Source organism: Eurytemora carolleeae, unplaced genomic scaffold (genome assembly GCF_000591075.1).
Source record: "Eurytemora carolleeae unplaced genomic scaffold, Eaff_2.0 scaffold185, whole genome shotgun sequence".
In the NCBI taxonomy this organism is placed as follows: domain Eukaryota; kingdom Metazoa; phylum Arthropoda; class Copepoda; order Calanoida; family Temoridae; genus Eurytemora; species Eurytemora carolleeae.
The window spans coordinates 110,160-137,428 of NW_019396153.1; the positions used below are offsets into that span (position 1 = coordinate 110,160).

At 31.5% G+C, this 27,269-nt stretch overlaps 1 protein-coding gene across 3 annotated transcripts; it reads right to left on the reverse strand.

The window, feature by feature from the left end:
* Positions 1-3,234: 3,234 nt before the first annotated feature.
* LOC111696617 (putative carbonic anhydrase-like protein 1) lies at positions 3,235-25,544 on the reverse strand. Of its 3 annotated transcripts, XM_023466270.1 has the most exons (10): positions 25,455-25,544; positions 25,226-25,278; positions 9,894-10,031; positions 8,094-8,291; positions 7,521-7,651; positions 6,354-6,459; positions 4,673-4,759; positions 4,437-4,534; positions 4,070-4,184; positions 3,235-3,880 (listed from the first exon to the last, which is right to left on the reverse strand). In XM_023466270.1, the coding sequence occupies exons 3-10, from the start codon at positions 10,026-10,028 to the stop codon at positions 3,791-3,793; spliced, it is 960 nt and encodes a 319-aa protein (XP_023322038.1). In that variant the 5' UTR covers positions 10,029-10,031; positions 25,226-25,278; positions 25,455-25,544; the 3' UTR covers positions 3,235-3,790. The 3 variants fall into 3 exon arrangements, with proteins under 3 accessions (XP_023322038.1, XP_023322039.1, XP_023322037.1); XM_023466271.1 differs by lacking the exons at positions 25,226-25,278; positions 25,455-25,544 and adding an exon at positions 13,323-13,339; XM_023466269.1 differs by lacking the exons at positions 25,226-25,278; positions 25,455-25,544 and adding an exon at positions 11,028-11,092.
* Positions 25,545-27,269: the final 1,725 nt, after the last annotated feature.

Below are 27,269 nucleotides of genomic sequence, written 5' to 3' on the forward strand. Positions count from 1 at the left end.
CGGGCCTTCAGCTAGTGTGGAATATTTGTGTGTGATTTCTTAATCCAACTCCAGTATATTTAGTTTGAAAACCTGAATATTATGATTCTAGTGTTAGATAGATCCAATATAATGATTGTTATTAAACTTTACACACTATCACACACACACAATAGGATTAGGGATATTAAACATTACACAGAAATTAATATTGTCATTTTTATTAGTTTTTCTCATTTTAACCTCCAAATCATGGTCTTCATAATTCAACAAATTAAAGAAGAAAATGGTAGATTTTCTACTTCGAAAATTAAATGAGGTCAGCGTCGCGTGTACAAAGTACAAAAGTGTACAAAGACATATCCTTAAACGTTTTTTTAACCAATCGTCTTTATTTTCTTATTTGGTCTCAGAGTAAATTTTACCACATTGTAATATTCTCAAACTTAAAGAGTTTTAAAATATGTTAAAAATTTCAGATTTAAAAAACCATGTTTAAATATTTAAAACCGAATTTGTGTCCATATCTATCTTTGCCTGAATTTTTAAACAGTTCCTTAAGTGTAGATGTGTGAGCAGGAGAAGGCAGTCTTAAGCCACAACCGTTCGGTCTTCCATGCCACAACATTTAAGTCTGAGCCTTACAGATTTCCACAAAAAAATATTTTTTTCTATTTTCTCGTTTTTGGTTATGGACTCCCTGTCGGCGTAGAGAGTATTTTATGGTGCATCATTTTTTCTGATAAATTTTTTTTTTAAATAAGCTATTTTAGAGGAAAAATTGGACTTATTTCTGGGGAAAAATAAGTTTGGCCGTTTACATTAAGAGAATCATCATTATTTAAATTTAAAACTTAAATATAAAGATCTTTTGATATATCTTTTGCATGACGTGGCTCCATTTTAGAAATCGCAATTTCAAATCACTAAATTTATCATTTGAATTTATAATTGCCGGAAGACTCAAATGTTGTGGCATGGAAGACCGAATGGTTGTGGCTTACGGCTGCCGGAATACAATAAAGCTACTATGTGGCATAGAAGGGACAGATGTTGTGGCTTATGGACGCCTGCCTTCCCCTGCTCGGTTTGTGTGTGTGGGTTCAAGATTGTGAGTATTGATGAACGCTAGGTTTGACAATATCAGGATAGAAGAAGACAGCTCAATATTCATCATTGTACCATACAGTCAATATATTCAATATATCTTATATATATATATTTACATACTAAAATATATCTAAGAAATATTGATATTTATCATTATCTTTGGTTTCACTTTCATGTAAGCTAAGCTTTATGTCTTTTTTATTTTTTAAGTCTAGTGTTTATTTAATTTCAGTTATTGTGCAACAACTAACGAAGGCCCTTCCCCGTTAATGGAAACAAATTAATATCGGTGAATATTAGGATGACATTTTTAATGTTTAAAGCAAAGAAAATTAATGCATGGAGCTGAGATTGTTGGGGTACAGAAGGATTGCATGTTTTAGATTAATTTGATAAAATCACAATTTCCTTTTAGGCTAGGCATAAATTAAAAGCTGAAGTTTAACTTTAAAATAAATACCATCAACGTTCAGTTAATTAGAAGGGTTCAGAGATTGTATGGGTTTAAAAGGGTTCAAAACATTAATGTAACAAATATATGTAAATACGTATTTTGTTTGTACATAACATACCCGTTAAAATCTGCTAAAATTTTTTTAACGATATGTTTTGGATTAAAAGTTCAACATTTTTGTTTGTTTCGGATTTAAGGCATCCGCGAAGCCAAGATTTTTTTGAAAAAGAATTTTTTTTTTAAATTGTTGGTAAAATGTGTTATTTTACAAAATTTCATAAAAATTCAGTTTAAAAGAATTGACTTTGCGGACTTTTTTTTCGATGTTTCAAAAATATTCTAGTTTTTTATCATATTTAACAATTCTATGCCTAAAATCTGAAGCAAACAAAAATTTTGAAAGTTTTGTCAAAAACATCGTTTTTTTTACTCACCCTCCTGTAGAGTTTCCAACATTTCAAACTGTATTCTGTAAAAGTTTGCTTATATTAAACTTTTTAAAATAATTACCAATGAGAAAAGAAGGTAAAAAGAAAACCAATAACTATCGTCTTAAAACTGTTTTCTGTAAAAGTTTGCTTATATTAAACTTTTTAAAATAATTACCAATGAGAAAAGAAGGTAAAAAGAAAACCAATGACTATCGTTTATTTGGTTAAAATAAAACAGAGTAAGAAACTCAAATGTTTAGAATAAACAATTTTTAGATTTTTTAACCTTCTTAGATTTTGTGAAACCTTCTGAAAGTCCAAAGACCCTAAAGTTTAATAAACCGAAGCATATTATTACCAGAAAATCTTCTGTATCTTAGTTTTATTTTTAAATTAACTTAAACCTGTGTTACTGCAAAATAAAAATAAAAGTTGTTTTCAAACATACATTATATAATTCTGAATTATCTTTTTTCGAACTATCCAGTATCCATCTATCTGGTTAACATAGCTCTAAATCAATGCTGGAATCATATGTGACCCATATTTAATATACATCTGTCTCTATCTCTCTATCTATCTATCTATCTATAAAGTGTCTCTAATATCTGTTTGTGGAAAGATTTTGTTTTTCCTGGCAGTGTATTTCTCCAGTCCTAGAGTTCCTACTGTGGAGTTGGCAGTAGGAAATAATAAACCAAACCTAAATCTGAACCTGACGGTTAACAGACACACACGCTACACACAAACATTTACCCAGTCTGGGGGTATCATGTCCAATAATTAACGTTGATCGTGGTTTAAATGGGATGGGGTTAAAATGAATCGATATTGCCCCTAAAATTTCAATATCTATATCTGTCTATCTAGTTATTTATCTATCCAATGTCGATCTGACAAAACAAAAGTTATTCCTCGCATCGATGCTTTGATTCTGAAATTAGATAAAGGTGTCAATCTCAATTTCAAGTTTCTAGAACCTATATTTCTCTTCTATCTATTTATATATTCTTTGTCTTCATTCAGGGATACACATTTTTTACATTTTCAAACAAGAGGAGGGTTTCAAAAGAATATTTTAGAAACTTTAAAAAAATTTAATTTCATATTTGATTATTGTTTATGCCTTATCATGCGCACCCGTAAATATCTTTAAATGGAAAATAGTTTTGAGATTTTAAAAAGCACATTGAAAAAAGTGTATTAAAGTTTTTCGCATTTTTTATTCAAAATTTGTTTAAATCACATGTTTTATTACAGTAATAACCAGAAAACTCTGTATTAGGAAGACGACTTTTATAATTAAGAAATAACTTTAAATGGTCCAATGAGCGTGGGACACAGCAATTTTCATCTTGGTAAAACATAAAATTGAGTATTGCCACAAAGTCGTCTTCCTATTTTAAAGTTTTCTGGTTATCACTGTATGCATTTCGAATTTCGAAAAAAAGGAATATTTTTATTGCTGATTGCTGATTAGCTAGATGTTGGACTTGTTGTTTGTTCTAGTTCAAAGTTCAGCAAGTAGACTTTCTTTGAGAATAAGGACTTGTTAAACTATGTTGTTTTTACTCAAGCGCGCAGGATTAAATCAGGGATTTTTTAGGACATTATTTCCATATGCCTAATAGTTGATAGTTAGCTGGACTAACCACTGTTTTTAACCAGCTGTTCTGCTGCTTAGTTAGCTGGACTAACCATTGTATTTAACCAGCTGTTCTGTAGGTAGGTGGGCTCGGTAGAGAGGTCTAGTTAGCTGGACTAACCACTGTATTTAACCAGCTGTTCTGTTGGTAGGTGAGCAGGGTAGAGGGGTCTAGTTAGCTGGACTAACCACTGTATTTAACCAGCTGTTCTGTTGGTAAGTCAGCAGGGTAGAGGGGTCACTGCACTCGCCTTGTACATCCTAATCACAACAAATCTTGAACAGGTTAGTGTAGGATCATCAAATCAAATAAGAGGGCTTATTTGTTTATATTTTCCCTTTGAAAAATCAGTTTTTGCATCCCCAATAACAACGGACCATTTGTTGAAAACTATTGGATTAGATTCATTGATCTTTATTGACCTTGTACACCCTACTGTAAAGAATTACCTTCTGTGCTGGCAATGCTATATTGGTTCTAAGAGCTCTATTGTTTAAAGGTTGCTGGGGTCGAAGATTGTTTCCAAGAGGCGCCTTTTCATGATGTCGATCTCCTTGTTTTAACCTAAATATATATTGAAGGAACTACTGGAAAAGTTTGCAAAAAAAATATGTTTTTATCATGTCTTATTAAAAGTAAATTGTAATGTTTTTAAGAATTCATAATTCATATTTTAAGATAACTTATTATAAAAAGGTTTTAACGTTCCTAAAATGTTTGCATTAATTTCAGTTGGTTCTGCATATTGGCAACTTTAAATATCCAGTTTGTATTATTTGTATGTAGTACTAACAAATGCTGCACTTGTTGTGTTACCTTCTAAAAGCGTCAATATCATGTTGTGAGATATAAACCGGTTTGTTGAACACTATCCACGTGACAGTCTCCCAGCACCCAGGGAATGTTGTGGAACCCTATAAAGTACTGTACAATGATCAATTTCCACATTAATTCCAGCAATTTCTGAAAACTTTTTAATGTTATAATACTAAGCTTAGATGATATTTTTTTTCATCCAAAACAACCCACTATTAATTAAGATTAGTTTTTACCTCATACGTGATAAAATCATCTGTTCTGGGAAGTATATCTGCCAGGGATATAAATCCTACCCTGCTGCTTCCCCCTCTGTAAGTTACCTACACAGTTTATCAATATCTTTTTTGAGTAAATTTTAAAGTCCTTTAAGAAATTTTACCCAATATTTCTGTCTAAAAAAACCTTTTTCATTCGTTTAAGTATCTTTTTTGCCTACAGCAGGCAGATAGGCATCGAAAACATGGATATGGGGTTAACACAGGTAGTATATGGATATAGGGTTAACACAGGTAGAACATGGATATAGGGTTAACACAGGTAGAATATGGATATAGGGTTAACACAGGTAGAACATGGATATAAGGTTTACACAGGTAGAACATGGATATAGAGTTAACACAGGTAGAACATGGATATAGGGGTTACACAGGTTGGAAAACATGGATATAGGGTTAACACAGGTAGAACATGGATATAGGGTTAACACAGGTAGAACATGGATATAGGGTTAACACAGGTAGAACATTGATATAGGGTTAACACAGGTAGAACATGGATATAGGGTTAACAGAGGTAGAACATGGATATAGGTTTAACACAGGTAGAACATGGATATAGGGTTTACACAGGTAGAACATGGATATAGGGTTTACACAGGTAGAACATGGATATAGGGTTTACACAGGTAGAACATGGATATAGGGTTAACACAGGTAGAACATGGATATAGGGTTTAAACAGGTAGAACATGGATATAAGGTTTACACAGGTAGAACATGGATATAGGGTTAACACAGGTAGAACATGGATATAGGGTTAACACAGGTAGAACATGGATATAGGGTTTACACAGGTAGAACATGGATATAGGGTTAACACAGGTAGAACATGAATATGGGGTTAACACAGGAAGAAGGGGGAAACGGGATTCAACAGAAGTTAACATTTAAAAGTAAAAATTTTGCCATCGTTTTATTGTATTTTTTAATTATGTTTTCATCATTCAAATCAATTAGTTTAAGGAAAAGACTCATCGTATACTTTGTTTGTTTGTTTGTTTGTGACCGATAAATATCAAAACAGCTAAACTGATCAGGCCTACATGACATGATCCCAGGGAAGGTTCATGGATGGTAAGAATTGAAAAAAAGCCTTAAATTTTTTTTTCAAAATTCACAAAAAAAAACAATAACTGAGCAACAATCAAAATTCCTAGAACTAATAGACTAATGGTCTAATAGATATTTCACAATGTTGTCATTTCAATAATATTCAAAAGATTTTAGGAATTTTTTAAGCATATTCTTAAACAAAAACATTCTTACATAAAAAATTGTTGTTAGAAATCCATATGGATACGATAAGTCCGCATTAAAAGGTAAACATTTCTGATTTAGGTATTATCATTAAACTCACATAGATGCAGCCTGCTTACATACTGTTTAAAGACATGAGTTTACTTTGATGTGTGAATTGCCTTGGATTTTGATTTTACCGTTTTAACTCACTTATGCTGTTCTGTTGCCCTGTTTATATTTTAGCAATATAAAGCACTTGTTAGCTTTGGTTTTTAAGAATTAATTGGAAAAATTCTCATTGATTTTTGCTTGAAAGCTTGAGACCATCTAATCACAATGAACTCTAAAGATAAATGAATGTAAGTGACTGAAGTTCCCTTAGTTTGACAGATGTTACCTCTGGAAGATGAGAAATGATCTGTGCTAGACTTGTTTCTTTCTTCAGTGGAGAATCCTTTATCTTCACAAGAACAGAGATTGCCACCACACCGCCAGGAAACTCCCTAGCAAACCCACAGATACTTTCATTAAAGGAAGTTAACATAATCTCTTAAATGGGTTTAGATTTTATTAGATTTTCAAAGAATGGACATGCAATTTTTACTTATATTTTTTAAACTGAAATGCTAATTATCAAAAACTGATTTATTTTCCTCACATTATGTGAAATGTCAATGTTAAGCTCTTTAACAATTTTTACTTATAGTGCTTACAAAATAAGTTTAAAACTGTAGAAATATGAAAGGGTTTTTATGAACCTTAATACATATGTGTGTACGTAATCTCAAGTAATTCTTTATTTTTACAGGGCTAAACACAAATCTAAATATTAGAGGGATATAAGAATCTTTTTTTTTTATTTAGTAGAGGAAAAGGGATACAGCTTTTATACTTTCGACTTAATTTTGACCAATATGGCTTTTTCTCTAAATAGACATTGAAGATTTTAATAAAAGATTGTGAGATATTAAGTGACTGAAGAATATTTCTCTCTTTTATTTGGAGAATATTACACTTTGAGGTTTTATCCTTGTTTCTTCTCCATTAATTATATAATTTGGCTGAGTACCTTTATCAAAGAATACTTGGCAAATACTGGACAGATTCGGAGTTGACACTGTTCTCGGCAGTTTAGTTTTACCACTGAGATATTGAAAGAAAAGAAAATAGATCCAGGCTGCTGTGAACATTTTTTTATTTTCAAGACTGGGTCAACTTTCAAGAGTGACCTTTGGTGTTTACTCACTAATTCATTTTTACTCTTTTAGTCCTAGAGATGTGTATGTTTACAACAATAAAGCACTCGTTTTTAACTTAAGTTTTTAAGGATTTTATGAAAAAGTTCTGGACATTTTTTTCTGTGAAAAACCAGTGGATCAACGGAAGTTCAGGCCCAGGGCTACCCCACAAGGAACTGGAGACTTTAATACATTTTTCAGGTAACTTCTTGGACCATGTTAGAAAAATTCCGATGTGTTGTATTATTTTCTAATATTCAGCTAAAAACTAATAAAAAAAATCTTGTCAGGTATCCCCCCCCCCCTCCCCAGGAAACATGTCTGACCTTGCTACTGTAAGGTTTGAGTAGAGTTGAGTATTGAATCCATAAATCTGTATTTCTGCAGGGAACTGTTGATGGTTGACAGTATGCTCTGCACCAGGTCGACCTGGTTCTCCCCAGTGAAAGTACATCTCCTAAACCAACATCAGTTAAGCTTTTTTGCCTAATGTATGTTTTCTAATGGTCTACGACATCGGGTTGCAAAGATATATGAGTGTGTGGCAAAGACTTAATTTCTTTAAATCGTTTATAGAGAATATCTTTTTTTGCGTTACAAGTTTACAACCCAGTTACAAGGAGAAAAATCAATTAAATCTTCTAATAAGTTTCCCACGGGTTATGAAACTGTAAAAACTACCTGATAGGCTAAAACTCTTAATGTCTTACGCTTTCTTGGTATTCTGTCATAAATATAGTTTATGTATGGCCTTGTATTAAAGAGTTGCCAAAAAAAATCTACATTTGCAGGGGAATCCTAAATATAAGAAAAGTACCATTTTAATTCTGTGCAGTCGTCTTATATTTTGTTGGGTAACCCCGTAGGTGAAGAACTATCTAAAATAATTAAAGTATAACCTGAAACTGATATTTGTATGCTAGTGGACCTCCAGTAATATTTATTGCGAGCTGACCGTCCTCTACACGTAGAACAAGGGACTGCCCGGTGTTAGTGATTCGGGCACTCACACTCTGCTTGTCCACGCTCATATTCTCCAGCTTACAATCATAGTTGAGAAAGGCTGGGTCCAGGTCTATAGGTGATTGTCGTCTTCCCTGCAAACATGATGTGCATTGAATTTCTCTCCAAGTTTTAACGCCAAAATACAACCATAATACTCGAAAAACTAGTATTTTCCGCAAAAAAATTCTTATATTAGCCTTATTCAATTTTTCAAAACGATTCATTCTTTTAAATTTTTCTGATTAGTCCCGAAAATCGTAATTTAGACCAATTGACGATCTGATATGATGTGGGACAAGAAGAATTTCGATTAAAATTTTTGATTTTTACTAAGCTTCCAAACAGCATTAATACATATAAAGACAAAACTGACAATTAACAGATTTTTTCTTAACTTGTAAATTTAAAATTTAAAGAAAAAAACTAGAAAAGTCGTCTTCATTGTATGGATATAATTACAAGCCGATTACTGTATTATATCCGCCTAATAAATCCATTACACCTTGACATATTAAGATATACAATAATGAAACTTAAGTTACAACAATGAACTCACATGCAACCATTTTATGATGATTGTTAATTTAAAAACTGAAACTCCAAATTGTTTAACTTTAAGACACACTGAAGTTTATCATTATGAAAAGAAAGATGTTAGTTGCCTACTCTCTACTCTTGAAAGCTGCTGAGCTGGACTTTTCTCTTGTATTATGAAGTGTCAAGACAGCAGATCTTAATTTATATCTCTTTTCATAGTCAGGAACTATGTATATTTACGGAACTGTTCTAATTAATCTGTAATCTAATGTATGATATTGTAGAAGTCTCAATAACTCAGAATGATAACATATTTTCACAAGTTTATTTATTCATATGTTACTCACTTAACATACTAAGAATGACTAGTGTAAAATCCGAGATTGAACAAGTTTGCGAAATATCAGTGAAACTGTTTGCGCATTTATGCAAACTCAATTCTAATTTTAACATTTAGGACAAAATCATATTTTCTTATAACTAAAAGTCAGGCTTCTACAATATAAGTAAATGTAATTTCAAGTTTACTGCATTCACAACAGTACCCTTGAAAGCTTTGTTTTACCAAGCATGCAAAAGATATCCATACATTGATAATTTTTCAAATGTAGTTTCATTGTAAATATGATTTACGCATTTCTGCTCCAACGAAACAATGGAAGATCTTGTCAGATATAAAGCTAGAATAACGACGATATCTTTCACATTGTTGATCCAATAAAAGATTTAAAATCTCCGTTGTTAATCGGGCATGCCCCTCTTTACATGAAGGGTCACTTGAAATTACGAAAACGGTTTCTTAAAGTAAGGTTTGCAAGTTCATCCTTAATCCTTATTTAGCCAAAAATTTTCCTAAGTGTATATATGCATGCACGTTTGACACAAGCAAAAATGTTGTACTGCCATCAATGACTAAAGATACAGAGATATTTAATAAACTTGTTAAAAACTGCTACCACACTTTTCCTGCTAAGAATGGAACAAAAATCTAAATTTTCTTAATTGTCATGTTTTTAATTGAAAACATTATACATCAAAACTAATTAGTGTATTTAATATTGTTAATGTTCATTTTTAACTTTCACTATCACTATCAACACGAAATCTTTATAAATTGTACAAATCTCATAAAAATACTAGTCAGGATCGGGACCAACCTTGTTACACATGGTCCATGCAGGATTGATTAGTCCCCAATATGCTGGTCCAGATATACCATCGTAGGTCCACCAGTTCTCCCAATTACAACGTACCACATCAACCAGTCCTACCACTACTACAAACCACAACATCTCCTAGATATACAATATTAAAACCAGTTTAACCACAACATTTCCAAGATATTCAATATTTAAACCAGTTTAACCACAACACTATCTATACATAAATATTTAAACCTGTTTAACCACAATACTATCTATACATAAATATTTAAACCAGTTTAACCACAATACTATCTATACATAAATATTTAAACCTGTTTAACTACAATACTATCTAGACATAAATATTTAAACCAGTTTAACTATAATACTATCTATACATAAATATTTAAACCAGTTTAACCACAATACTATCTAGACATAAATATTTAAACCTGTTTAACTACAATATTTTCTAGATATACAATATTTAAACCAGTTTGACAACAATATTTCCTTGTTATACAATTATTCAGTTTATTCACAGCATTTGTAAACCGATCCAGTCACAATATTTTACAGATATATGTATAATATCTAAAATATCCCACTCCGTGCACTCTCTACTAAAACCCACTATTTCTGCGGTAATTGTACCGCATATCTCTTCAGTACCAACCAAAAGCTTAGCTTAGGGTACATGCTATCAAGATGTTTTGTAGTATCTTATCGATAACGATTGATTATTTTCAATATTATTTTCGAGGAAAAGCTTGCACTTTGAACATAAGGATATTTATCAATATCAGTGGTGTGTTTATCAGTTATCAAAATAGATAAACACATTTTTCATTAATTTTTACACAACCAAAAAACTGGGTTTTTCCCCTCCCTTTTTCTTTTTTTCTTAGCTTGCCTCTTCACTCATTTCCTTTATCTTTAACCACTTTTTCCTTGTTTGATATATCTCATAATTTTGCCCTCCCCCCTGCGGTGGAGGGGGGTGGGGGGGACGATCGTTTCCGACGTGGATACCTTCAGCAAAAAAGATATAGTTTTACAATAAAACATGTTAGCAGATATTTTGTTCCCAAAATGGCAAAACTAAAAACATTATTTTGATATTTTCAAATGGTTGTATTGTTCTACCTTCTCCCTGAGTCGAGGTTGAACCGTGAGTGAGAGGCTAAACTGTCCCACGCCTAAAACCTCTTTAAACCTCTAGTTAAGTCTTTAACCTGGTTTTAGCCTCCAGAGGACGGTTACAGAAGATTTGACGAGGGATAATCCTCATGGCGGGGAGTAATCTTCTAACCCAGGGAGGAGACTCAGTGGATCATGAGAGAACTGGGACAGGAGGGATGTGGGGGGGGGGGGGGCAAACCTAATTTCAAACTTTATTTACAAAGTCTAATGACATAAATATGATTTGATTTTGAGTTATGATATTAAAAAAATAAAGCGTTGAAAATATTTTAATGTAAAAACATAGATGAAGATAATGATGTAGATTTGTAATAATATATAATTATGATAAAGTTTTGAGTTCTGATAAATAAATTAATAAGCACTTAAAACATTTAAATGTTAAAATATAGATCAAAAACATTTTAAACAATGTTTTTTTTTCTATTTAGTGATTCTACAGGGCTACTTATAAAGGATGGAACTTTAAATACGACTTGAAATTCTTTAAATATATGACAATTTCAAGGTTAATAAGGTCCTGAATAATGTCTTAATGGCTTATTTAAAGCTTTGGCAAAGAAAAAATCGAGTTTAGAGTTGCAGGAATCATAGATGTAAGGAAACAGACAGTGTAAATTTTTCTATAGTCGTCTCTGAAGCCTCGTCCTTTGCGAGTAACACTGTATGTAGATTATTTGTTAAATTTTGTACCTTTAATAACTTGCATTTAGTTTATTGTTGAATATTTTTCTACTCTAGCGCATTAAAATAACTCATCGGCTAAATATGACATTTAATTAAAGTTGCGATATTATTATCTAGCAACTCAAAAACAAAATATTTTATTGCTGACTGCGATCTTATAATAGTATTCAACTAATTGTATTTTGTATAATACAACGGTTATATACATTCAAGAGTCCCCTACAGACCAATCACTTTAATAGCAAGCATAAAATACATTTTAATTCTCAAATTTATCCGTCCTTGAAACACTGTTTTCAGAAACGTTGGGTTCATAAAAATTCATCAAATAAGAGATATAAAAACTAACTTTAACGACGGTATTTGGTCCAAATACAAAATGGGACAACATTCTAATATGTGTTTTGTAGTTAAAATATTCCGTTACATAATTATCACGTAAGTAAGTTTATAAGCATATGTATAAATTACGCGTGTTTTATGTATAATTTATTTCTTATCGTGTAGGTTGTCCTAATTTGGTATTTAACATTGTATATCTCTGGTATACGTTGACTTTGAAATAGAATATTTCTGGCAAATCTGGGTTTCCATGCTAATCTGGTATTTACCTGGTGTAAATCTGGTGTATAATGTATATCCTATGTTTTTCTGATGTAAATTCTGTATATATCTGTTATTTATCTGGTGTATATACATCTGGTGGATATCTGGTGTATATCTGGTATATATCTGGTCTGGTGTATATCTGCAAGGTATATATCTGGTGTATATCTCTTATATATCTGGTGTATATCTGGTGTATATCTGGTGTATGTCTGGTGTATATTTGGTTTATATATTGTGTATATCTGGTTTATATCTCGTGTATGTCTAGTGTATATCTGCTGTATATCTGGTTTTTATCTGGTGTATATCTGGTATATATCTGGTCTATATCTGATGTATATCTAATATATCTGATATATATCTGGTGTATTTCTGGTATATATCTGGTGTACACCAATTGTATTGATTTTCTATAAAATATTTCTGTAAAACCTTGTTTACTCTAAGTCTGAATCAGTATTGGTTAAAGGGACGAAATCAAGTTTATCTATAACATTGGTTCCAGTAATTTTAATCAACTCTGCAGGCTTTAATTTAACTGAGCTTCAAATAGTTCAAGGAAAATAAAAAAAATAGCAATTCAAATTGATTGCAGGTACATATATAGATATCTGTGAACTACTTCATTTTGCCAAGGTTATAATGCAAAAAAAGTTAATTGCAGTTGCGGTTGCGGTTACTTTGCGTACATATTTAAACCAGTTCTCTCTGGGCGAAATTTATAAACAATAATAGATACATAAGTGTTCGTTTAGTATCCGAGGAGGTTAAAAGCATTAAATTTTGATAATTGACATAATAGTTTCCTATGACCAGAATATTTCATTGATTTTTTTTGTACACTGTACAGTATAAGCATCTAAGATAATACATATATAGATACGCTGGCAGGTAGAAACCATTCTGCCTAAATTGCTTGTAGCAGACAACTCAAATTTGTACCTCTGAGATCAAGTGAAACAAGAGACATCTACAGCAACTTGATTAATTTCTATTTTTCTTTCTCCACCTGCTGCCATCTGTAGGAAATACGCATTTGTGTTGTATAAACATATACAGTTAGTTAAGAACTTTAAAACAGGGATGTAACTATAAAAACTATTTTTTAAAAGTTGCATTAATTAACGTATGCCATTCAGTACAACTTGCACATTTTAACTTTGTCTAGTCAAATTTCTACCTTTGTTTAATTTGCATTCATTAACTTGTTTCATTCAGTACAATTTGCAGTATATTCATTGTTGATACTATAGTACACAGTATACACATTTGGTGTTATCACGCATAAACGAAGTGATATATCAGCAACAATCCAGAGGATAAAATGCCTTGAGTACGACAGAGATAGTGCTTTTAATTTCTCCCAAGACCTCAGAATTATACTATACAGTCTCTCATATTCAAGCTCGTATCTATATCAGGGAATATCTATATATTATCTTTGATATGCATTCACTTGTACCGGATCTAGGCTAACAGGTGTGTAGTCAACCCATGCAGCATGGTTGCATGTACAAAATGCAGACAGGGTGGTTTCATGTATGTGCTTAATATTTTTACTAGAACAAAAATGTTTTAAATGATGGAAAATAGAAAATGGATTTCTTAAAGCTAACTAACTAGTTATTTGACTCTATACTGTACTATACAACACTTAACTTCAAAACTATTTAAATGTAAGTTATCCTTCCTCGAATAAGCACTGTGGAGCAAAGAAGTGAAAAGAGCGAAGGTTAACCTATTAAATATTGATGAAAACGTGAAATTTAATTTTCTCTTAAAGTTTTCTAGTTTCAGGGCAGTCAAAGAAACCGATTCATTCTTCACTTTTCAACTCCTGTATATTAACTATAATTTGAAACTATATATTTTTAACTCCTGTATATTAACTATTATTTGAAACTATATATTTTCAACTCCTGTATATTAACTATAATTTGAAATTATATCTTTTCAACTCCTGTATATTAACTATAATTTAAAACTATATATTTCAACTCCTGTATATTAACTTTAATTTAAAACTATATCTTTTCAACTCCTGTATATTAACTATAATTTGAAACTATATATTTTCAACTCCTGTATATTAACTTTAATTTGAAACTATATCTTTTTAACTCCTGTATATTAACTTTAATTTAAAACTATATCTTTTCAACTCCTGTATATTAACTTTAATTTGAAACTATATATTTTCAACTCCTGTATATTAACTATAATTTAAAACTATATCTTTTCAACCCCCGAATATTAACTATAACTTGAAACTATATATTTTCAACTCCTGTATATTAACTTTAATTTGAAACTTTATCTTTTCAACTCCTGTATATTAACTATAATTTGAAACTATATCTTTTCAACCCCTGTATATTAACTATAATTTGAAACTATATCTTTTTAACTCCTGTATATTAACTATAATTTGAAACTATATCTTTTCAACTCCTGTATATTAACTATAATTTAATTTGAAACTAAATCTTTTAAACTCCTGTATATTAACTATAATTTGATACTATATCTTTTGCCGGAAAGGAATCAGCGTTGCCCAGAATAGTCATGGTTAGTTCTGCTGTTTACCAGCGCGTTGTCGTAAATTACAATTTCATCTATTTTTCCCAATAAAAGTCGACCCACTTAACTTAGAATCTCAAAATCATAAAGAATATTTCCGTGGTTCTCCCGAGTTCCCAAATCAAAATTTGAGGAAAATCGGTCCATGGGTTCCGAGTTATAATTGGACAAACAGAGATTACAATTTTGTATATTTAGAATGGTTATAATTTCTGGCTTATATTTTTTGCATATTTCTGATGAAAATATCATTGTCAGGGGGGGGGGGCAGAGGGTATTATTTTCCTATTTGTGAAACAAAATACAGGAATAAAACAAAATTGTGTATTTCTGCTTCACAGTTTTGGATTGGTTGTCCAAACTTATGATTAGTTTAAAAGTAGACATTTTAGTTTAGTTTTACAGTTCTTACTTAACCAACCTCTAAAATATAGTTTTCAACACAAGACAAACCTATTAAAGGGACTGTACATGGTAATAACCCTCTATGCAACGATGGCTTATGCCAGATTCACAACAGTACTCTTTAAAACCTTTATCTGATCAATTATGCGGAAGATACTTTAAAACCTTTATCTGATCAATTATGTGGAAGATACTTTAAAACCTTTATCTGATCAATTATGTGGAAGATACTTTAAAACCTTTATCTGATCAATTATGCGGAAGATACTTTAAAACCTGTATCTGATCAATTATGCGGAAGATACTTTAAAACCTTTATCTGATCAATTATGTGGAAGATACTTTAAAACCTTTATCTGATCAATTATGCGGAAGTGATCAATTATGTGGAAGATACTTTAAAACCTTTATCTGATCAATTATGCGGAAGATACTTTAAAACCTTTATCTGATCAATTATGTGGAAGATACTTTAAAACCTTTATCTGATCAATTATGCGGAAGATACTTTAAAACCTTTATCTGATCAATTATGCGGAAGATACTTTAAAACCTTTATCTGATCAATTATGTGGAAGATACTTTAAAACCTTTATCTGATCAATTATGTGGAAGATACTTTAAAACCTTTATCTGATCAATTATGTGGAAGATACTTTAAAACCTTTATCTGATCAATTATGAGGAAGATACTTTAAAACTCGGTGATGGTGATGGACCAAACCTCTGTAGAGTAAAAAGTAGATGTTAGTTCCACATTTATCGAATAATATATTTCGGTCTGGGTTGACCCTCGTCAGTTCTAACGATATAATAACCATCAAAATCGATAAAAAAAAAAAAATTTTTGTTAAAAATCACAAGAAAATAAACAAACAAAAAAGATTATTCAAAATAAAAATTTGGGCTGTCAAATGGACATAAGGGAAACGAACTCAGATTATGAGATGGAAAAAAGATAATTTGCAAATATTCACTTTAAAAAAAATGTTTTAAGACAATTATTATTTCTTGAGATTGTTTCTGTCACAAAGGTTAAAAACAAATTGTTTAGATGTATACTAGATAGATACTATCGTTTTTCTCACTAGAAAAATGTTAACTCTGATAATTTTTCCATTGCTTATCATAAGCCAGAAATTCACAGTTAACTTTGATGAAAAACCGCGAATGAAATAAAGCGTTTAAAGAAACAAAAACAGATTCCTTGTAAAACGGGTATTGACATCTTTGAATGGAAATGAAATTTCGCTTACAGTTCCTTTAATTACAAGTTTGTTGGAAGGAAGAACAAGGAGGGTAGTGTGGGGGGGGGGTGTGAGTAAATTGATATTTATTAATTCTGTCAAGATAAAAAATGGGGTTTAAAGTACAAGATTTAACTGAAATAGTGAAAAATAATTTGTTGCAAAACTGAAAAGTTTTTAAAATAGAGATTTAGCGTGAAATTTGGGTTTAAAGCTTGGGAGCAGATAAACGATTTTGAATAAAATTCTCAATTCCTTTATTATATACAGGGTGAGTCAAAAAGAAGTGTGATTTGCGGCGCCTGGTGCAAAATTTTACCTTTTTTGTGCACCTCTCTTGTATAGTCTTTTTCCATTATTTTTTGAAAATTTGTAATTTTTTTTGCTACTCCAATGGCCCCCAAAAAAATCCGCGAACCTTTTTTTCTCTCAAAATCAAAAGTTCAGAAAAGCAAAAATTTGTAAATAAATTATATCTATCTAAATCTAAAATTTCAAAAAGATTGAATCACAGAATCACAGAAAATTCGCAAAATTGTAATAAGAAAATTCGAAATTTATAGATTTGGTCTAATTTTAAATATACGCTCTTCAGTTGAAAGTACCTTAAGAACTATTGAAAAACAATTTTTCCGTAAAAATTAGATCAGAACTGAAAATTGCGAATTTTCTTATTACAATTTTGCAAATTTTCTGCGATTCTGCGATTCAATCTTTTTAAAATTGTAGACTTCGATAATAGTAATTTATTTACACATTTATGTTTTTCTGAACTTTTGATTTTGGGAGAAAAAAAGGTTCGCGAATTTTTGTAGGGCCATTGGAGTACCATAATAAAATTACAAATTTTCCTAAAGTATAGAAAAAACACCATTTAGGAGATTTGCACAAAAATGGTACAATTTTGCAACAGGCGTCGCAAATCACACTTTTTTGACTCACCCTGTAGATAACTTCAAGCAAGTACAAAAAATATTGAAACATGGAATTTCAAACTTTAAAAACAATTTTATTCTAATACCAAGACAAAAAACTTATTTCAATCTTTTTACAAGAACAAAAAACATTGAATGTCCTGATAAAATTAAAGTTTAAAAACAAGAAAAGAAAATCTGTGGGGATTGGAATACCATTGAACTAAATCCACTCTCCTTAGTAAACCATTGTATTCAAGATACCATCTTATAAAACCACCATCCAGCCAACTTACAGCCAACTATCCTGTAGTAAAACTAAACTGCCTCACAGCCCTCTTATACTTATTTTTAAAGCACTGTGAATTTACACTAAAATATTTGTCACAAAGGTTCACAGTTCACAGTTCACAGAATTAAACCATACAATTTTAATGAGTTTACTGTCTAAGTCTTTGAATTAAAAAAGGAAGACTTTTTTTAAAAACTTTCTTTAAGCCTTCGTCTTTTGACTTTTTTACATTTACTCATAAATATTCTGCAACTTTTCCGATTTTTCCCCATACTTTTATAGATTTTCCTGTTACAGATTGTCCAATAGGGGAGGGGGAACTTGTGCAGGACACCGGCCATGGTTTACCATTGCATCCCTAGGCAGTCCATTGCTGCAAATTCCTGAGAGTAAAAGATGCATTTTTTCTTAACTTAACTGAGAAACTTTGGTTCACAAATTAACAACTGTTGTAAACAGTCAATAAAAATGCTGACCGAAAGGGAGCTTTTTGGAATCGCAATTTTTTTTCGTTCGTTTAGCAAAAACTATTGTTTTCAATATCTGAAGATCAAGCTCGTATTTCAACACGATCGTTCGTTAATTTTCAAACAGACACCATTGTTTACGATTTCTTTCGTTTTTTTTACAAAAAACCCGTTCGTTATCGAAATAACCCCCTAGAGCCAGCTCTACAGTTGTGGGTTTATGCTTTATAGCTTTTACTGCAGATTCCGAGGAAATAGTTTACTCAGCGATATTTCAGGATAAAACGGTTCCACGGACTTTTAAATTTTAGATCCAGTTGTAGTAATTTCCATAGTAAATGTGAGCATTAAAAGCTTGACTTTAACTCTCTCAAAATATTAAAGCAAAAATAGAAAAAATGTATGTTTGGAATATGTGGTTAGTGTATGTTTAAATGTAATATTTCAATTTACAAAGTAGGGTATATATTGTATTTGTATTTATAATTTCACTGCATCATAGGAAATCTTTACTCTCAGGCGCTTACAGTCAATAATTAGTACATTGAATATCGGTTTCTATAGGTAGGTGTACACTTTACATTATAAACCGGTTTCAAAGGTGTACACTATACATTATAAATTGGTTTCTATAGGTAGGTGTACACTTCACATTAGATATTAGATTGTATAAAAATAATTGCACAGCTTTGTATACAAATAGTTCACTGATCCTAACTGTGTATCTTTGTATTAAGCTATGTATTAAATTAGTTTACTAATTGTACAACTATGCATGAAACAAGTTTACTAATTTTACACCTAAGTATTAAATTGGTTCACTAATTGTACAGCTTTTTATTAAACTAGTTTACTAATTGTAAATATATGTATTAAACAAATTGCAGCTATGTAGTAAACTAGTTTACTAATTGTACGGCTATGTATTAAAATAGTTCACTAATTGTACATCTATGCATGAAACAAGTTCACTAATTGTACATCTATGCATGAAACAAGTTTACTAATTGTTGTTGCTTACTGGCCTTTCTGATGATCTAGTATTGGAAACCTTTACATTACAGAGCTTCAGGAGTATACAAGACAAGGGTTAAACAATTTAAGGGAGAGGGGTCACAGGTGTCTTATTTATTTAATTTCACATGATCCTACCGTTACATCATACCCACAATAATTCAAACTTCAGAAAAGGCTGTACGAGTTTTTTTTGCATTGCCTGCAATGCAAAAATATTTCTGAAATAGTTTTATTAAACAAAAAAATTTTAAAAAATGAAATAAAAAATAAAAAGATTAGTTTTACCAAAACTAACCTTTAGATCGCTATATTCCAGGGGCGTAAATAAGGATTGTCTAGGGGAGGGGGGGGGGGGTTAAATTTTTTTTTTTACCCCCCCCCCCCCATAGACCATGTACAACCCCATTCATGATGTATATCAAATTATAAGTTTTAGCTAGGTTTCATTTCAATTTCCCAATCATTTCTGGGATTAACAAACTCTATCAAATAAAAGGCTTCCTTTACCACCTTTCAGCATTCATTTATATCCTAAAGGTTCTCCATTATAAATTTAGACTTTTTAAACAGCTTCTAAAATAGCAAATCCACCCATGTAAAAAATTGGGGTAATTACCCAAGGATTCTAGGGGGGGGGGGTTTAGTAACCCCAATAACCCCCCTTATTTACTCCTTTGTGACATTAAAGTCTTATCCTTTAATTTTTATTGTAATCAGAGTAAGACATTTATTTTGTCCTGGAGGACTTTGTTCAGCATTGCTGGAACAATAGATCTTAGGCCCATCAGTCTTCACATTTATGTTCCCCGGCCCGAGACAGTATTCCTGGCAGTTTTGCAAACAACATGCATATTTAGTACAGTACATGCTTATAAGCAGGCAAATTTAAAAAAAACCGGAATTTATTTTTATTAGTGCAAAGTGGTTCTCTCCTTTCTTAATAAACTTTTAGAAAAATAATATATTTTTTATATTTAAATTGTGTCCGGCCATTCCAAATACAGTAGAATATTTGGCTATGGCTGGTTTATAAGCCAAAGAAATGAAATTGTACAGTTTATGTTTTGGTAATAAGAGTTTAAAAGTTCGAAAGCATTGGAAATTACTAAAGAGAAATATTAAAATTGTTTCTCTACGGTGACTCAAACAGTTTTCTTTCTTTACGAATAATCTTATTCAGAACTTTTAAATGATCGTAAAACCAATATCTTATTATTTAAATTCATTTTTCAGGGAAATGTTTTTTATTTTTTGTTGAATTGAAAAAAGAATTAATTACACAGTGTTAACTATAAACTTTTCTTGTTCAAACTGAAACTTATTTAATCTATTTTATTTAGAGAAGAAATTAAAAGTCGAATTTAAGATAAAAAATAGGTTGAAGTATTGTAATTGATTGTTTTTTTAAATTCTAGAAATTTCTCTTATATTCAGTCCCCTCTTCTATACTCCAGACCGTGGCTCTACTTGTTAAAAAGTTTAAAGATTTGGTTTTGTTTATCTCAGGTCAAGGTAAACAAGTTTTTGAGAAAAGTAAACAAGATCTGAAACCAGTAAACAAGCTCTACAGGGAGTACTTTCGGATTCTCTCAATATCTAGAACTTTTTTATTCTTTCAATATCTAGAACTTTTATATTCTTTCAATATCTAGAACTTTTATATTCTTTCAATATCTAGAACTTTCAGATTCTTTTAATATCTAGAACTTTCAGATACTTTCAATATCTAGAATTTTCAGATTCTTTCAATATCTAGAACTTTCAGTTCTCTTTATATCTAGAACTTTCAGATTCTCTCAATATCTAGAACTTATTCTTTTAGTATCTAGAACTTTTAGATTCTCTCAATATCTAGAACTTTCAAATTCTTTCAATATCTAGAACATTCAGATTCTCTCAATATCTAGAACTTTCAGATTCTCTTAATATTTAGAACTTTTAGATTCTCTCAATATCTAGAACTTTTATATTCTTTTAGTATCTAGAACTTTTAGATTCTCTCAATGTCTACAACTTTCAGATTCTTTCTATATCTAGAACTTTTAGACTCTCTCAATATCTAGAACTTTCAGATTCTTTCTACATCTAGAACTTTTAGATTCTCTCAATATCTAGAACTTTCAGATTCTCTCAATATCTAGAACATTCAGATTCTCTCAATATCTAGAACTTTCAGATTCTCTTAATATTTAGAACTTTTAGATTCCCTCAATATCTACAACTTTCAGATTCTTTCTATATCTAGAACTTTTAGACTCTCTCAATATCTAGAACTTTCAGATTCGTTCTATATCTAGAACTTTTAAATTCTCTGAATATCTAGAACTTTCAGATTCTCTCAATATCAAGAACTTTCAGATTCTCTCAATATCAAGAACTTTCAGATTCTCTCAATATCTAGAATTTTTTGATTTTCTTTAAACATCTAGAGCTCAATTGTAGATCTCGCATAAATATGTAGAACTTTTAGATTCTCTAAATATAGTATAATGCGCTCCAGATCATTAGATTAGAATATTGGAAGGTTTAGTAAGTTAGTAACAAATGGAAGATATTATTTTGTGAATATTATATTTGTTGTGAGTAGTTGAAGGAAAGTAAACAAGTTAGCCTATTAGACAAATTTTAGGAATGTAAATAATAAATCAATTTTATTCGTAGTAAAAACATTTATACAAAAGTCTTATTAGCCGCATAAACTGCAGTCCTCGCCGTATATTTTAATTCCATTTTGATTTCTACAAGCTTTCAAACAGCAAAAACACTTAAGCATTTAAGCAAAGAGAAGTTGTCAATTAATTGCTTCTCTTTTTTACTCCTAAAATTGTAATTTGAAATGGATTGTTAGTGATCAAAGCATTATTAGTAAAAAGTCGTCCTTATTCAATTGATATAATCGTCGACCAGTGTATTATGTTTTTAGTTTATAAAGGAAAATCTATTAGTCATATCAAAGATGTAATGCAAAGAAAGTTATTTCAGAAGTGTACGCATCTTTTGTACTGCAGTGTACTGTCTCTGAGCGGTAATGTAAACACAAGACGGATGTTACCGCCTTACATTGGATCCATTTTTCACATTTAAAAATCAATGAAATATTCTGGTCGTAGGAAACTATTATGCGAATTATCAAAATTATCAAAATTTAATGCTTTTAAGCTACTCGGATACTAAAAGAACACTGATGCATCTATTCTTGTTTACAAATTCCGCCCAAAGAGAACTGGTTTCAATATGTACGCAGAGTATACACGAACGCAATTAACTTTCCTTGCATTACACCCTTGAGTCATATTGTGTTTTATAAATGTTTGAAAATTTCCAAGAATTTGCCCGAACTGTTTCTCGTATTGAGCCTAAGGGGCCCCCCTTACAGGTTATAATGAGTTTCTTCTAGACAGAATTATTTTACTTTATGATTCATTTAGTATTCTATTGTTCTACATTTGCCAGATTCTAAGTTGTTAGCCGAAACTTTAAACGGTTATATGAGTACTAAACCTAAACTTTTTATGTTTTATAAAATAAAAATATATATTCTTAGTCGTAACAATTGAAACGATTCCTTTGAGCTGAAATTTCCTAGATTTTTTTCTAAAGATAAAATACAACTATATGTTGAAGCTTATAAGTTGTTAACCAAAACTTGAAACTGTCTCTGCAACCTTTTATATATTGAAACCAAGAATCAATTTATTTATCCAAATGATGAAATTTAGGCACACACGCATTAAACTAAATCATATCAGGAAAAATCTTGTATGTTTTTATGCAAAAATCTTTTTACTAAAAAGTTCTTAATAAAGAAAAGATTGTTTGAACTCCTAATATGCAACCAAATACGTACGTTCTCATATAAAAGTGCAGCTTTTTAAAACTTTTTAAAAACATTTTTTTTTTAAATTTTAACCATACAACTAAGAGTTAGCATTCAAGAGATTTTTAATAAAGCTCATTGGATGTGCACAATATGACCTTATTCTAGATTATAATTTCATTCATTAAGAATTATTTTCATCACTAAAGCACGTTTCAAGAAAACGTACTGCAGTGTGTTGGGAATTTTAAACAGGTTGATTTAGTAGTTTTGCCGTCCCATCCTTTCCAATATCTTTGATCATGATTGTGCATTTTGTAATATTATTCCACACCCCGCCAAAACTATTCGATTGTTTTAAATTTGAGAAACCTTGAGGACAGGGAGGACAGGAGCACTTTACACAAATAGAAGTTTATTCTCAAATAAGAGAATGACACTGTGTCAAAACTTCTTCAACAGTTTTAGGAGAGGAGGAAAAGTAGGGTTGAGGAGAAGGAAGGGAGGAGAGAAGGAAAAGTAGGGTTGAGGAGAAGGAAGGGAGGAGAGGAGGAAAAGTAGGTTTGAGGAGAAGGAAGGGAGGAGAGGAGGAAAAGTAGGTTTGAGGAGAAGGAAGGGAGGAGAGAAGGAAAAGTAGGGTTGAGGAGAAGGAAGGGAGGAGAGGAGGAAAAGTAGGTTTGAGGAAAAGGAAGGGAGGAGAGGAGGAAAAGTAGGTTTGAGGAAAAGAAGATAGGAGAGAAACAAAAATAGGTTTGAGGAGAAGGATAGGAGGAGAGGATGAAAAGTAGGTTTGAGGAGAAGGAAGGGAGGAGAGGAAGAAAAGTAAGTTTGAGGAGAAGGAAAGGTGGAGAGGAGGAAAAGTAGGTTTGATGAGAAGGAAGAGAGGAAAGGAGGAAAAGTATGTTTGAGGAGAAGGAAGGAAAGAATGAATGAAAAGTAGGTTTTAGCAGAAGGAAGGGAGTAGAGGAAGAAAAGTAGGAAAACGTGGTAGAAATAAAATTGTTGGTAATGTAAGGTGAGGGGGGGGACTTGCATTGATTTATAATGATTTCAATTCATAATTACTTTTCCCGTTTATATATATATCCTTGAATGGATCCAGTAAACCCGCAATATATTTAGATGTCGTCTTTGTTACAGAGAGTATTTTGGAAGAAATCACATATTTTTTAGCAAAAGCACAAGAAAGCACAGGGGTTTCAGGATAATTTAAATGTATAAATAGATTCTAACAGCCATATAGAAAAGATTTAGGGGCTCCAGCAGTGGCAGCTGCCCCAAATCCTTGATCTAGTCCGAGTAGCGTGTTGAAAAATTCTATTTTAAAAGTTTTCAATGAAATAGCGGGTTTTTAACTTTTTGGTCGAAATTATTAACTAAAATATAACATTTAAACAACACTAGAAGACTTCTCTCACAAAAAAAAATTCTTTAGCGGCCAAGCCTTATTTGACATAAATAAGAGGTTTATGGAATAAATTAATTTTGGCTGACCCCCTCATAATACCCCCCTGTGCGCAGATTTAAAAGGCCAATTTTTTAGGTCAAAAACAGAGGTAAATGGTAAAAAAACGTATGGTCTAAACGAGATCTTTAAATTCTAGTATGTTTTTCAATATTTTTTTCCGGTCTTTAGACAAATATCCCTCCCCCCCTGAAAAATACCCAATTGTGGCGCCTCTGGCGAGTATATAAAGAAGGAAAGGAAAGAGAAACAGCAAGACCTGAAGCGAGTCTAATGGTACCAAAAGACAGAGAAACAGCAAGATCTGAAGCGAGTCTAATGGTACCAAAAGTCCCCTAAACTCCTTATTTTAGAAAACAGATAAACAGATGTTCTGTCAGTTAAAGATGAATATATAGAACTTATGTTTGATATCGTATCTCTGAGAAGTCAATAGTTAATTTCCTTCTCCTCTACTACGGCTAATATTGAATAGGTAGAAGAGAAGATAAGTTTGGCCGGTATATATCTCTTTTTCTATAAAATAAAGCTCTTCGCTCATATATATTTATAAAACAATTAGATTTTTTTAATGAGTAACGCCGGGCACTTAGAACATTATGAGTATTCTGGTATGTCTACACTTTTTTCAACAGTCTGACCTCTTGATCATATTAAAGACTGGTTCCACACAAGCTTCACATCCTGGTTCTCTCTATAAAATAAAAAAACTCACATTCTGATGAGAAATCTATTAGAATATTTCCAATTACTCCTTTAAAGCTCAAGCTAAAAAACAATTATTTTGGTATATAATCTGACTTTCATAACTTTTTAGATTTGCCTTGCTTCAGATACTCTGTATTATTTTAAACATAAGATAATACTTACAGGCCTTGTTGGATGGATAACTGGTCTAAGGCGTTTGGAGTTAAAATCATCTTAACATTTGCAATGTGTGAAAGGATGTTTGCATTTTTATGTAAGTTCTTGATATTTTAACCTCAAAATAATTTGATATCTAACTGAGTAAGTATCGCTGCAAGGGTTTGACTCCGAGAGTAAATCAAGAAATATAGAGAACAAGAATCCTTAGAAAAGTGAACTGTAGATTGTGCAGTGTTCAATACATATTTAAGGGGAGAGGCGGTGTAAACTGCAGATTGTAAATGGGAGAGGCGGTTTGCAGTGTTAACTACAGATTGAAGGGGAGAGGCGGTGTGCACTTCAGATTAAAGGTTGGAGTGGTAGTGTGCAGTGTTCACTACAGATTTAAGGGGAGAGGCGGTGTAAACTGCAGATTGTAGGGGGGAGAGGCGGTTTGCAGTGTTCACTACAGATTTAAGGGGAGAGGCGGTGTATAATGCAGATTGTAGGGGGGAGAGGCGTTGTGAACTGCAGATTAGAGTGTTGGAGGCGGTAAGCAGTGTTCACTGAAGATTGAAGGGGAGAGTCGGTGTGCACTACAGATTGAAGTGTTTAGAGGTGGTGTGCAGTGTGAACTGCAGATTGAAGTGTTTAGAGGTGGTGTGCAGTGTGCACTGCAGATTGAAGTGTTTAGAGGTGGTGTGCAGTGTGCACTGCAGATTGAAGTGTTTAGAGGTGGTGTGCAGTGTCCACTGCAGATTGAAGTGTTTAGAGGTGGTGTGCAGTGGTGGGGGGGGGCAGTATGCAGTGCAAATGTTTGTTATCAAACATGATATTTTTCTGCTTTAAAATAACTAGGACCGCTAATGCAATAGAACTGATATTACAAATTTGTTTTATTTTCTACGCAAAAAATCATATACAAAAAGGTTGACGGTTGAAGCGGAAACAAATTAAAAGTTTTATAGACATTTTAAAAATGTAACTTCTCTTGAACTCTGCAATCCAATTGGCCCTGTAAAGTACTTTTATTTAACAAAGCCTGATTTTTAAAAACAAAATAAGAATTTTTACAAATTTTGCTTAATCGATTACTGAAAGGTGCAGTGTAGTGTACACAGTGCAGTTCCCATCAACTGGATGAATTTACAACTTTTAACTTTTAATTCAATTCAAATTAAATCTAATCAAACCTTTAACTTACCTCATTAAAACCTGCTAAACCTTGTAAAGCCAAGTTTATAAAAGTTAAAAAACTAACTTTAAATAAATACTAATTATTTTGCTTAGATGATCATCTGTAAGATTATTCTTAGGAAAATCTCTTATTGATTCAATTATAAAATTCTACACGTTTCTAATCAAATAAACTTATGCAAATGGAAAATAACAAGATAAAAATTCTAATTTGGATGAAATTAACACAATAAGTGCTCATATTTGTTTCATTGTGCCTGTGGAAAAATTAAGATTGAAAAACAATCTTTTCTTTAAATTCTGATTTATTTCTCTAATCTCAACATTTTTGAATTCAATAAGTGTTATTTCTTTTCTTGTATACCTGCAATCCTATAATTGTTAAAATTACATAGTATCCAACGATTTACTTCCTTCTCAACAGTTTACTCCCCACCATTCCAACAGTTTACTCCCTACCATCCCAACAGTTTACTCCCTTCCATCCTAACTGTTTAACAGTTAACTCCCTTCCATCCCAACAGTATACTTTTTCCAATCCCAAAAGTTTTCTACCTTTCATCACAAGATCAGTTCACTTCTTCCAATCCCAACAGTTTACTCTCTTCCATTCCATCCAAACAGTTTACTCATTCAAATCCC

What these genes read in the sequence shown, in the direction of transcription:
- LOC111696617 (XM_023466270.1), bottom strand. Translation starts at nt 10,028, where the DNA reads ATGTTGTGGTTTGTAGTAGTGGTAGGACTGGTTGATGTGGTACGTTGT. An exon ending in CATGGACCATGTGTAACAAG is followed by an intron (nt 8,292 to 9,893) that starts GTTGGTCCCGAT and finishes TCATGTTTGCAG; the next exon opens with GGAAGACGACAATCACCTAT. An exon ending in TAGCATTGCCAGCACAGAAG is followed by an intron (nt 3,881 to 4,069) that starts GTAATTCTTTAC and finishes TGTTGTGATTAG; the next exon opens with GATGTACAAGGCGAGTGCAG.